Genomic DNA, 13,554 nt, shown 5'->3' with positions numbered 1-13,554 from the left:
CGTAGCGTCCAAATTTTCCTGTTTACTGCAAGCATTTCAATTATATACTCTTAATTTTAAACCTCTGGCACCATACACACTGCAAAGTGTGACGCCTGCAACGGGCGCTCCTCATCACACCAGAGTTCTGAGACGCCTTCAGTGCAACACTAAACCATGCTATCACTTTCAGTGCCTCGTATTCGGGCGAGATGTGACGGACAATGTTTTATACCTAACTTTCCTTAAGTGCCATTTGTAACTCATTATTGTGTTCTACAGTGTGTATATGGTGAACGCGCAAAGAACACAATTTTCACACATTGTTGTGCATTTCCAAACACAAGATCTACACTGTAAATAAGTTTATTAAATCAATAATGTTCAAGAGTGAAACTCTACGATCCATTTGAAGAAAGAGCAGCAGAGCGAATGTAGATTGTTTATACAACTCTGCCTACTGGTACTTCTTGACATACGTTTGAATCTCCTGGTCCAGCTCATAAACTGCGTCGTCCAAGGCAGGCCATTCTTCTGCAGGGGAGGCTCCAGTTGCAGCAAGGAGGCGCTGCAGTTTCAGTTTCAGCAGCGAGAGGTGCTGTTCCTCTTCTGGGGCTTCGTTAAGAGCGCCATACTGCGCAGGTCTGAACAGCGCGAAGAGCTTCTCCATGAGATCACTGTGGGCTTTGTTAAACTGCGACTTCAGAGATTCTAACTGCCGCTTCACAAGGACAGCTTGCTCCCCAACCGCTTTTTGGAGCTCGGCAACTTTAGCTTTAATTTTCTGCCCGAGTGTTTGAAACTTCTCTTTCAATGTTTTCGCTGTTTGCTTCAGCGTGTTTATCACGCTTACCTTGGGAACAGTGTCTTCAGCCAAGTACATGGCTACACCCGTTTGTCCTACGAGCAGCTCTTGCACCCTCTGGCGTATCTCTTCGCGCAGCTCAGCGATAACCTCCTTAGTGCTTTCCAATTTCTCCCAAGTAAGGGTTCTGACATCTTCAAGGAATTTAAGAAGCTTTTGTCTAATTACATTTAATTTTTCGTAAGTTTTAGCAGCAGTCTCTTGGAAAGATGCATATGCTGCAGGCCTAAAAAGTTCGAAAAGCTGCTTCTTTAGATCTTCCCTGGCCCGTTGAAGCTGCGAATAAAGGACCTTCAGCTGCTCTTGGATCAAAAGTGCGCGCTCTCCAACAGCTACCTTAAGCTCAGCAAGTTTGGCCTTGATCTTTTCTCCAAGGACAAGAAATTTCTCTTTCAAAGTAAGAGCAACATTCTTGAGCGTATCTGTAACGTAAACCTCTTTGTCATCATCATCGGACGCGTAGTAAAATGTGGGTTGGACCTTGGTTCGATTAAAATAGAGCCCAACCTGGTACCTGATTTCCTTACGCAAGCGTTCAATCTTCGACTTCACATCATCAAATTTTTCCTGTCCCTCATCCAGTTCCTTCAGTAGTACAGCCAAACGCCACCTGAGCGAGAACATTCTTGTCGCTAAGGAGAGCGCCCTTTCTGCCAAAGGGGAGCTCCTCCGTACTTCGTCTTCGGCTTTGCCACTTTTGGAGGCATATACATTCTTACTAAGAAGTTCCTGAATTTTCTCTCTGATTTCTCTGCGCAGTTCCTGGATGAGCGCCTTCAGCGTTTCCCACTTCTGGCCGGTAGCAGAAGGAATTTCTTTAATCAAGTTCTCAAGCCTCGCTCTTATATTGGCGAGGGATGCTATAATTTGGAAGATGTTACCATTGGAGTCAGTGTATTTCGCAGGGCTGAAGAGTTCGAAAAGTTTCTTTGCAAGTGCGTCGCGGGATTTCTTCAGCTGCTCTCCCAGAGCCTTGAGTTGTTCTTTTACTTGCTGAGCGTGATTTCCAACGGCTTCCTTCAATTCTTGAGTCTTGTTCTGTATTTGGCTGCCAATGACGAGGAACTGGTCTTTTAGTGTTCTTCCAATGTCCTTGAGTGTATCAACGATGTAAGCCTCGTCGTCGTCATATCCAAACTCGTCGAGAGCCGTGTAGGTGGCTGGGGCACTGGAACCATGGAGAAGTTCTTGCACTTTCTGCCTGATCTCGCTGCGCAGTTCGTGGATGAGTGCTTTCAGCTTTTCCCACTTCTCGCCGGTAGCCAAGTGAACTTCTTTCAGGAAGTTCTCAAGCCTCCCTCTTATATTGGCGAGGGATGCTATAATTTGGAAGATGTTACCATTGGAGTCGGTGTATTTTGCAGGGCTGAAGAGTTCGAAAAGCTTCTTCGCAAGTGCGTCGCGGGATTTCTTCAGCTGCTCTCCCAGAGCCTTGAGTTGTTCTTTTACTTGCTGAGCGTGATTTCCAACGGCTTCCTTCAATTCTTGAGTCTTGTTCTGTATTTGGCTGCCAATGACGAGGAACTGGTCTTTTAGTGTTCTTCCAATGTCCTTGAGTGTATCAACGATGTAAGCCTCGTCGTCGTCATATCCAAACTCGTCGAGAGCCGTGTAGGTGGCTGGGGCACTGGAACCATGGAGAAGTTCTTGCACTTTCTGCCTGATCTCGCTGCGCAGTTCGTGGATGAGTGCTTTCAGCTTTTCCCACTTCTCGCCGGTAGTCAAGTGAACTTCTTTCAGGAAGTTCTCAAGCTTCGCTCTTAGATTGGTGAGGGATGCTATAATTTGGAAGATGTTACCATTGGAGTCGGTGTATTTTGCAGGGCTGAAGAGTTCGAAAAGCTTCTTCGCAAGTGCGTCGCGGGATTTCTTCAGCTGCTCTCCCAGAGCGTTGAGTTGTTCTTTTACTTGCTGAGCGTGATTTCCAACGGCTTCCTTCAATTCTTGAGTCTTGTTCTGTATTTGGCTGCCAATGACGAGGAACTGGTCTTTTAGTGTTCTTCCAATGTCCTTGAGTGTATCAACGATGTAAGCCTCGTCGTCGTCATATCCAAACTCGTCGAGAGCCGTGTAGGGGGCTGGGGCACTGGAACCATGGAGAAGTTCTTGCACTTTCTGCCTGATCTCGCTGCGCAGTTCGTGGATGAGTGCTTTCAGCTTTTCCCACTTCTCGCCGGTAGTCAAGTGAACTTCTTTCAGGAAGTTCTCAAGCTTCGCTCTTAGGTTGGTGAGGGATGCTATAATTTGGAAGATGTTACCATTGGAGTCAGTGTATTTTGCAGGGCTGAAGAGTTCGAAAAGCTTCTTCGCAAGTGCGTCGCGGGATTTCTTCAGCTGCTCTCCCAGAGCCTTGAGTTGTTCTTTTACTTGCTGAGCGTGATTTCCAACGGCTTCCTTCAATTCTTGAGTCTTGTTCTGTATTTGGCTGCCAATGACGAGGAACTGGTCTTTTAGTGTTCTTCCAATGTCCTTGAGTGTATCAACGATGTAAGCTTCGTCGTCAGCGAAGTGTCTCTCGTGCAGCAGCAGGGACCTTGAGGATGTAAGATAGTAAAGATTTTAAACAATTGCCTATGATAGTGGACACTTTTGTGACACTACTATGTGACATCCGAAGAACATTTTGTATTACGCAGACTGTGCGATGGTATTGCTTTGATAGTCTTGTCTTTAACGAATGTCTAAAACGCATCGCACTTTCATTTCTTCGGGGTTCTTGATTAGTGGGACATAGAGTACCTTGTGAATCGTGTTCTTGCGTTTTCACACGGCTCTATCACATGTTCAAATAAAGAATGGATGACCGGAAATGAGTCTAGACCGTCAATGTTGAGTTAGCGAAGTTGATATAGGAACGCAGTGACACAACTGAAACGTAATAGGGCAATGCGAGTTAAAACAAGCACGTTGGAAGGAAGCAAATAAGACAGGCTGCTGATTTACTATTGTGAAATTTATAGTTCATAGTGATATCACCGAGGAAAGATAGGAGAGGGACGTTGACTAGATCTTCGTTTCGCGGGTACAGCAGCACTTTTTAAGCGTGAGGCAGGGGAAAGGAAGAGAACAGGGAAATTAAACCCTGTCTCTATAAGAGTGAAATGCGCATGCACTGTGAGGAAAAAAGTGAGATCATCAATGCGCAAGCTGCTTGACACAATTAATGGTAACAGATTCTTAAATGACCACCGCTGCCTGGTTTCGACACTGACTGTTGGGATTGGCGACATGTTTTTTATACCAAAGGCCATAGGCGTAGAGTTAGTAATTTTGAGTTCATAGAAAAAGAAAGACAATAACTATGGTTTGATGCGCTAAACAAATGATACAAAACAGAGCGAAACAATGAATACAGTGAGAGCTGCTTTTGTTAAAAGTTTCTTGAAATGTAAAAAATAAGAAGCAGAGCGCGTTGGTTCAAAGCTTGCGTAAATATTCTGTTTGATTTAAAATTTAAAGAGCGTGATCCTGAATAAAACGTACAGTTTTTCCTATAGAAATAAGGGACTACAGCCTTCAAAATCTTGTATCACGCTTTTATTTTCTTGTTTCGTTATATATGCGTCGACCTCTTAACAACAAGTGGGTGCCGGAATTCATCGAACGCGCAAGAAATAATGAATTGTATTTTTTTTTAAACCACCAGCTACAAACGGCGCAGGAAATATAGCATGGCTTGTTCAAATGAAATGTTCACGACTGTTCCTCTATATGTCACAAAAATCGGTAGTGGTGGTGGTCGCGTGGCAAGGAAAATTGCTCACGCACGCTTCAGTAATCCTGGTGCAGTGGTCGCAACCCGCGTGGAGAAAGGATGGATGCCTACCACATCGGCCATTCTTTCGTCAATTATTATTTACAGCTTTACGCTTCTCGGCACCGGACGCGGGAGCTGTCTTCGGGAAACGTTACGCGAAAGCACCTAGCTGGGCATCTCAAGGGTGAACGAGTATTTCACAACAGGTAAACGACCAGCTAAAGGAAGGCCGTAGACGCAACGACAATTCCGCCAACTTTGGCAAAAACAGCTGAAATCGGCAGGTCGAAATACAGCGCAAAGGAACATCAAAGGCATATATTGAAGGAGTGTTGAAATTGTCCCCATTAATCTTTCGTCAGCGGAAGGCTATAGACCCAATAGTTGCTATATAAAGCCTAGATTCCTCGAGAGCGCATAAAAAATAATTACATTGCTTTTTAATATGACCGGTTCGGAACACGCGCCAAACGCAGCGCAGCTTCGCGCGGGAAGCAAAAGGTCGGTTACATCCCGGAAACCGGAGTTGGTGGTCAAGTGGTACCACGTGCGACTGAAAGGAGCAGCCACGCCATGATAGCGCCGCCGAAAACTCTGTCCACTGAGCATGGGATAAGAAGGGGACAGATGGTTAGGGTGACCCGAAAAGCAAATAATAGGACCAGGCTTGTCCCACGGCCGTTGATACAAAAAAAGAAAAAAAACAGGTAAAGGAACGAAAGGCATCTCTTTCTTTATCCAGCTGCCGTGCTTGTGTAGTGTGGACACGCGTATGCTGAAGCTTCGAACGGCCGATTTGGCGGCTAGCTTTGTACGATGCGGCCATCGTGGGGCCTTCGACTATGACTCCTAGCTTACCGCCACACTCATGAGCTCCTTACACGGTGTTAATGCGTATAATTTGGGTTTATAACTTCGTTCATTGTGTATTAATTAAGGATCCTTCCATTTCTACTTTTTTGACTCAAGCCATTCAGATTTCTTTGGCACGGCATTTTCCTCCCTTGTACATGTGCTGTGACTCCATGTAATAGAGAATAAATTTTCCCGAGGCATCGCACTGTTCATACAACCGTGACTACATTGCAAAAAAGCACGAATTTTCTTTTATTATTCACAGCTTAGCTAGAATTCTTAGCTAGGATGTCGTGTTCTAACAAGCACTAGCCAATAGTCTTCAGCGTACGATGGAAGTTTTCCTATTACATACGTCAAGGTGCATCTAGACCTTTATTCACAAAGTTCGTACGCAAGAACAGTTCGTTTGAACAAGGCCAACCCAGGGTCATCATAGCAGGCATAGTATGAGTGCAGGCCAGTCGGCTAATGATAGCAAATGCTGGTCTCTGGTGATACAATTACTAGGTGTCATGATATGTTTCTTTAACATATATAACGAGCGCTTCCGGAAAAGGTTGAACATTTTATGGTTGACATTGCTTGCCATTACTAACCATACCTTCGCTCCTAAGTGCTTATATTTCAGATGCGCTCGTGTTAGAAAAAAAAAAAAAAGTAAAAAAGTTCTTGCACAACATGCGAACTCTCGAATCACACCCCGTATTTGCAAAACAAGGTATATTCGCTAAAGCTTGTCGTAAAGTGGGATGCTAACCAATCGCGATGTCAGACATATCATTAGCGAAGGCGGCCAGTCAATGGCAAACGGTACTTATGAGTGTACAAAGAAGCTTTTCAATTTTTTTCCTGTATTATAAATACAAGATTTTATATCAAAGAACAAAATCACAAAGAGCCTGTCTGATTTGAACGGCAGCTGGTACGCCGCAATAAGAGGTGGAGAATTGAAGCAAAAGCTTATCTTCTGCAGACTACCGTTACGATAGGTGCATAATTGCAAAATGAATGTAGCGGTACTTAATGCTCCTTTCATTGCTTTTACTTCATGTCGTTGGCGCACGTTCTCGCAGATTAAGGAATCAAACTGTACATTGGGCCCTTAAGCGCATTGCGCTCAAAATGGAAATCTGACGTCCTCGTAGGCGACGTTTCACATTTTCTGCGTTTTACTAACGGTTATGGCAAAGTCACTCGTCTTTTCAGGGTGCCAAGACGCACTACAATGCCGGTCGTTTAAGAAGGCGACAGTTGCGCATCAGAAAATCAGTCAGAAAAGTAATAATTTCATCTTACCAAGAGAGTAATCATCATGATAATGCGTGCGTTGTCTTTCCTTAATGCTGCCCGCCCGGTACATTCGTGTACCCGAATGGCATGCACGCATCAGAGCGACATGTCTTTCTTGCCATGAAAGCGGCGAGTGCAGAGCGTTAAAGAAAGGAAATGCCCGCAAGATGATTGTTTAGCGACAACGTAAACCTTAGAGTGGCTAAGATTTTTTTAAGAGTGCCGCATTCGAAGTGATCGTGACGCAACTGCTTCATTATGAGAGCTAGACAGCACAATCAGTAACGTACTTGTGTTATCAAACCTGTAATTGGCGAATGGAAGACCTTCCCTCACCAAGACTGCGTCACCGACGACGTAATTTTATGTCGATTCCGCGCGGGGCAAATACATCACTCATAAAGCTTCTACTTAGGAACAAAGAGCAACCGAACTGCGATAAAAGTAACTAACCTTTGAGAGTCAATCAAATTTTAATAATACGTTGAGTGCTTGAAAGACAAACGTTTTACTCTAAGTTACGTGCAGAATAGATGATATTTCAACCTTCCTTAAAAGAGGGCTGAAACAAAATTGTTTTGACGTCACTTGATGTCATCAATACGCAGGTCAGTGTATAGTGGTCGAAGCCCCGCTGTAATCATCCTGCTGAAAGCATTACACGATGAGATAAAAGGTGACTAGGGCACTGCAGGAATTGGCGCAGCGTCTTCTAAGCGAAGCGGTAGTAGAGCACCACGTCAGTGCTATGTCTTCCAGAAAATGAGGACTGTAGCAGTAATTAATGCTAAAACACCAAGAAATATGTCAAACTGAAGAGTTGAAACTTACCCCGCATGGCACACTGCAGCGGCCGCAGCAGAGAATATGCATGGACAGAAGACAAAAGAAATAAGGACACTGGTAGTCAGACAACGTGTCACAATGGATAGACGGTAAAGAACCCACCGACGAATAATTTGGACCCTTGAATTCGCGACACTTTAGACAGCAGTCGCGCCATCATTTAAGGGTGGTTCATAGCATAGCGATTACCGCAAAATAATTAATTACTATAAATAATTACGTTATTACATCACAGGCTCTTAGGATTCACTTGTGAAGCTCTGACATAAAGAAAGCCTTTGAAGATGGTTTTGTATCTTATTATTTGTGTCGCAACACATTGTGACGCTGTCCTCTGCACACAACAGTGATGGCTTGACGCAGTGCGCCGTACCAGCCGATAGCGTATTTGCTAAAGCCCCTTACACTGAAACCGGCTGTACATAAGGTAAGTTCAGTTTTACCGTTTATTCTCACTTGTGACTTCGATTTCGAGCTACAGCATCGTCGTTAAGAAAGACATGACTTGCAAAGATTAACTTTTCGCCGCTCACATACTGCAATAAACTGCAGTGAGTATCATGGCATCAGTTGCTCGGTTCATATATGTATGCAGTGACCAATCTCAAGATGCTGCATTTTGCGGTGCTTTCGTAGCTGTATCTCCCTTACTCTCTCCTTTGTAAATGCGAATTGTTCAAACGAAATGTTCGCTAAATATAGATTCACATGACAGATCGAATCACTAATTCAGTTTGTGGTATGAGAGCTACGCGAGCCGGCGGCACGGAAACACGCTGCACATCGGAATGCTGCTCTCTATATATGGCAGCCCACTGAACGCTTTGGTTCGGCTATGTAGAGTTCCAGTCATTAAATTGAATCTGTAGTTCGTCCTTCCTGTTTATCCTCATTAATTGTATAGTTACGGGTAAGCTTACTTTGTAACTCTGAATGTGGCCGTTGATTCGTATCAGCCATCTTCTGCAATTGGACAACCTGTCTACGCGTAACGTTTAGCTGTGCTCGCCATTACGCAAACTCCTACAATATGGGTGCTGCATTTTTTTCCTTTGCATAAAGTGCTCATGCACTTAAGCATTGCGCAATTGTACGATCATATTAACCCTTGTTGTATATATATATACACCCTTATTTCTTTAATTTTGCCACTAAATCATAAATGACACGAGTGACAACTTGTCAAACTATAGTGTTATAATACCGACGTCATTCTCCTCAAAACGCAGCACATGTTCAGAAACAAAGTCGATGCGACTTACGGCTTGCCGCTGTGGCGAAAACGACCAGCGCGACGAAGTGGAGCCTCATCGTCTGGAAGAGAGAAAGAAAAGATGTCGGCGAGCGTTCTGCGCGAGCTCGACCCAGGCACCGCTAACAAGACTTGCGTCTTCAAAGCGGTTCCAGTGTGACCCAGCGCGCCAAATAATGCGGGCTGTACGGTGACAGTAAGACTTAATGCTCAGTGCCGAATGCTTTTAATGCCTAAAGTTCAAGCCCAGTGCTTAAAGCTGGCGTGTGTCCCGCTTGCTATACTACTAAAAAGCATTTTGAAAGCACAAAAAAAAGCCATTTCGACAGCAATCTTATAAGTATCGTTCTCTTGTAGAAGCCGAAAAGAAGCAATAGTTAGATCTGGGAGCAGTTATAAACCAGTAATAGGAGTGCTGTGCAGTGAAGAGGAATTACGGAGATCATCCAAACGGCGTTGTGAATCGTCATCATCAACAACAACAATAATAATAATAATAATAATAATAATAATAATAATAATAATAATAATAATAATAATAATAATAATAATAATAATAATAATAATAATAATAATAATAATAATAATAACACCAAGATTTTCCCCTAAGATAATATTTGTTTTGATGAAATTTCGTAAAATTAGAGGAAAGAGAGAGCATTATTAAATGCCCCGTGTCTGGCGTAATTACTCGGACAGGTCCAGTGCACACTTTGCGGCGAAGCAAGAGCAGAAGCGCAAATTGTCTCAACTTTATCGTTCGTTCGTCTTATTTGCTCTAAGATCGTGTTCTATACATGGTATGCAATCTTCGAAAAATCAATAATATATGCATAGCTCTTGCAGAAGACATAACTTTTGTTATAAATAAAAGAAAGCGGACAGTAATGTGACCTTTTTATGTGCAGAAAATAGTTTAATATCTATTAAAATTAGAAAACAAGTTATGACGAGAGCCGATTGTCTGTATGTTTTAAAGAATAAATTTCATGACGATGCTTGCGTGAAATATATATTCGTTTGAACCTATCACGCAGCCTCTTCTTTTCCATCGACGTTCCAATTTCGAAGCGCGCTCATCACATCAGTAAAAAAAAATATCTGATTATTACTGTCCTTGTGTCAACGCAGACCATAATAATAATAAAAAAGAATTGGTCAGAAGTGAAAAAAAATACCCTGTTTCCTTGAGGCGAATTGAGCAACTGTTGCACATGTAATTGTAATAGTTTATGGATTCGGCTCATTTGTTTCAAGGAGCGCGTCTTCGAGCATTTTTCAATGCATAGTTACAAAGTGTAGCAGAAGCTCAGACAGAAAGCTGTTCACTCTAAAAAAAGGAAACAAAATATAGGGCCATCCTCACACTGGCCGACAATTCTCGCGCTCGCATGTAAATTGTTTTGTGATGAAGTCTGCATTTCGCTGCCTTAGTGCCAGCACCGATCTGCTAATCGTTTGCCAAGTCGTCAAATAAACTCAACTGACTCATACGACTCGGTTAAATCTATACTTCACAGGTTGCGTTATAGAGGAAACTTAGAACTTGGATGTGCTATAGCTGGCCATGAATATCGCGCTCTGCCTTGAGCGGCGAAGCTGCACGAAATGTCCGCAGTTTTGGCGCACGATGTCGGGCACCATTCAAACGGCCGTGATTGATTGGGATGGCATCGTTAAAACGGACGTACTGCTTCACTGGCCCAAAACAAAGAGGACGGCCTCATCTCGTAACACATGCATGGATTGAGATTGATAGATCCAAAAGGTTTGCATTACTTAGAACATATAGTTAACTAGAACACGTTAGTGACTTACATGGGAAACGCAAATAGGGAAAGCGACAATTAGATAGAACGCCGCGTACAATTCTCAGACATCTTATAGTTGCAGTCGAACAATGCCGAGCCATCAGCTGCCATATTGCATGCCCTCCGCTGCGGAACGAGACACTCACCAGGCCGTGGACCAAGTAGCTGCGCTGGCAGGCATCGAGGACGATCAGCTTTTTATATTCGCGCACAGGGGGTAGTCAGCGCTGGGATTCGACGCAGCTGCCGTGCACGGCGATAAAGCTGGATCCGGGATCATGGCCAGCGAAGTTCTCACGGTCAAAAGCTAAGTAATTCTCACCTGCTGTCCTCACTTGCAAGTTTCGGGGGCTGGTCGAGAAGTTTGCGTTGGCTATTAGATATCAGGCCCTATTATTAAAAATATAGATTCCTACCTAATGAATCCGAAATATGCACGCAGAATTAGTGTTAAAACTCTGAATGAGAGTACTTTTTAATAAAAAAGGTCTTTCTAGTGTGTGACCACTTGCGATGAACAAGTGAAAGAAAAAAAAAGTTAAAAAAAAAATATATATATAATGGCAGAAAGGTGGAGAATGAACAAATGAGACGTGGGCTCTGAAGAAATCAATAAGCGGTAACCGGAAAGAACGTATCCGCGGAGTATTTTCGCTGAGATGTCGCTGTGTGAATATTCTGGCCTGTCGATGACCAAGCTATAGCACTACGACCGAAATACGCATGAGCGAAGTTTCCGCTTAAGTCCGTAAGCGCGCGCCACATATTTTGGATGGCGTGGCAGCGTCAGGCAAGGCTAAGTCATGGATGCATTTCTTGTTATTGCCACTTCAGACATGCGAAGTGACGATGCCACTGGCGAGAACCGCTCGATTTGAAACAGCGTCATGCTATTGGGGCTTAGGTTTAATTATGGCTGGAACGAGACCCATAGGTGAAATGCGTAGAGCTCTAGGAGCGGAAACCACACCCTAAAACCCCGCCAAGCTCTGTTTGACAAAGGAAGGGAAGTATGTACGCTTTTGCAGAGTGACTGCGGCCTGCGAAAGTGTTTTAGCTGCGAGTATTTTTCATAACTATCAATATATAAAGGCAAGATTCAGCAGGAATCAAGATGAAAAAAGAAGTTTCATACTGGGGATATGATGCTTAATATACTATGGATGCTTTAGCGATAGCAAAGAGATTTATACAATTGCTCTAAAATATGGACAACTATAACGCATGTTCGCTGTTAACACGATGTCACGACTTTGAACGAATACATTTCGTGTACTCGCAAACGGTTAAAGATGTTGCACCTAAACACGGCCCCGTAGCTTTAAAAAGTAAAAAAGGAACAATTCATCGGCTTGAATTCCTCGATTTCCCACAACTCTGCTGTCTTAATGTATACGAAAACATGACTAATAGCAAACGATAATGGTCCACTTTTTGCCTATTAATCTTACAACGGTCTTGTGCGGCCAAACGGCAGGGGTGGTAGCGTAGCCGTTTATGCTAAGCACCCATTGAGGCATGAAATTATTTCAGAATTCTCAAAGATAGCTAATAGTATTGAATGTCTGGAGGTACATTTGGAGCAGGCCATAATTTTATTTATTTACGGGCCAAGCAATGGGAAACAAACTAAGCCTCCTTTACTATTTTGAGTGTGGACTTCATTTTTTCAGCCGGTTATTAATGCCTTTTCTCGTGATGGGGGATGTCAGTATTAGTATGCTAACAGGTGATGCTTCTACTAAGAAGTTTGTTGAAAATACCAACTCTTTAGCATGCTAAGTTTCATCACAGAAGCCACAAGATTAACATATAGAAGTGCTACCTTGCTCGACATACGCGTAACGAATTCAGCAGATTGTATCACTGGACTGCTAACCGGTGGTATAAGCGATCATCTACGGGTTTCTTTTTATTTTCTACCAAGTGCGCAGGTTAAACACAAAAGGATAGTAGCAACCATATCTCGTAGCATCAGTGCTAAAGCTGTAGAAACGTTTCGCTCACTTGTCCACTCGATCGACTGGGCATGCAGCTTGGAACGCAGAATACGAGGCATCTTTCCGAAACTTAGAGCATGCGATAATCAAGCATTTCAAATGACTCCCAGGAACCAGGGGTCCAAACGAGCAAGGTAACGGCGGGCTGATGCAAGAATATTGAAAATGATGTAGACCAAAAACAAAATGTATTATTCTCTCTTTCATTAAAGAAATTTATAGACGTTGTCTGAGTTAAAAAAATACATAAATGATTTGACCACTAAAGTTAAGGCGCGGGAGGGAAAGGCAGTATGAAAAACTGCTTGCGAAGATAAACAATTACTCTAGGAGGGTGCGGGAAGAAGTAAAACAACAACAACAACAACAACAACAACAACAACAACAACAACAACAACAACCTAATGTCTGAGAAAGAAACAGGCTTCACCGCTGTGGAGACAAACTAGAAACCATCTTATCTGATAGATGTATCTTATCTGATAGAGAAGCAGCCACGAATATGAATGAGTATTTTGTGACCAGTGCAGGATACAAAAATGATAACAATACAATGCCTTTTTCTACATTTAATGAATTCAGCCTTACAGACTCTGTAGTATTAAGCCCTGCGACATCGGCGGAAGTCATACAATTAATCGACCAGATCAAGAATAATGTAGCGGCTGGTTTCAACGAGGTTAAGTTAATTCTTTAAACATACGTAGCTGATATTATAGGCCCAATCATCGCTTATATATTTATTATAATGTCAGAGACTGGTGTTTTCCCAGACAGATTAAAAATAGCGGGAGTATGTTGGGTTTTTAAAGGAGGTGATAAACGACAATTCAGTAACTGCAGACCAATCTTCGTTCTTGCAGTTTAATCTAAAGTTTTTGAAAATTGAGAAATTA

The 13,554-nt window shown here is 43.0% G+C and overlaps 1 protein-coding gene across 3 annotated transcripts; it reads right to left on the bottom strand.

Annotated features, from left to right (window-relative positions):
* Nucleotides 1–329: 329 nt before the first annotated feature.
* On the bottom strand, nt 330–10,827 carry LOC126542179 (uncharacterized). Of its 3 annotated transcripts, none has more exons than XM_055077339.2 (4): nt 10,805–10,827; nt 8,858–8,909; nt 7,581–7,593; nt 330–3,377 (listed from the first exon to the last, which is right to left on the bottom strand). In XM_055077339.2, exons 2-4 carry the CDS (start codon nt 8,904–8,906, stop codon nt 437–439), a joined length of 3,003 nt encoding a protein of 1,000 aa, XP_054933314.1. In that variant the 5' UTR covers nt 8,907–8,909; nt 10,805–10,827; the 3' UTR covers nt 330–436. The 3 variants fall into 3 exon arrangements, with proteins under 3 accessions (XP_054933314.1, XP_050045079.2, XP_072142463.1); XM_050189122.2 differs by lacking the exon at nt 10,805–10,827 and adding an exon at nt 10,715–10,731; XM_072286362.1 differs by lacking the exon at nt 10,805–10,827 and adding an exon at nt 10,666–10,682.
* Nucleotides 10,828–13,554: the final 2,727 nt, after the last annotated feature.

Source organism: Dermacentor andersoni, chromosome 2, assembly GCF_023375885.2.
Source record: "Dermacentor andersoni chromosome 2, qqDerAnde1_hic_scaffold, whole genome shotgun sequence".
NCBI classification, from domain to species: domain Eukaryota; kingdom Metazoa; phylum Arthropoda; class Arachnida; order Ixodida; family Ixodidae; genus Dermacentor; species Dermacentor andersoni.
This window is presented reverse-complemented; position numbering and strand designations above follow the sequence as displayed.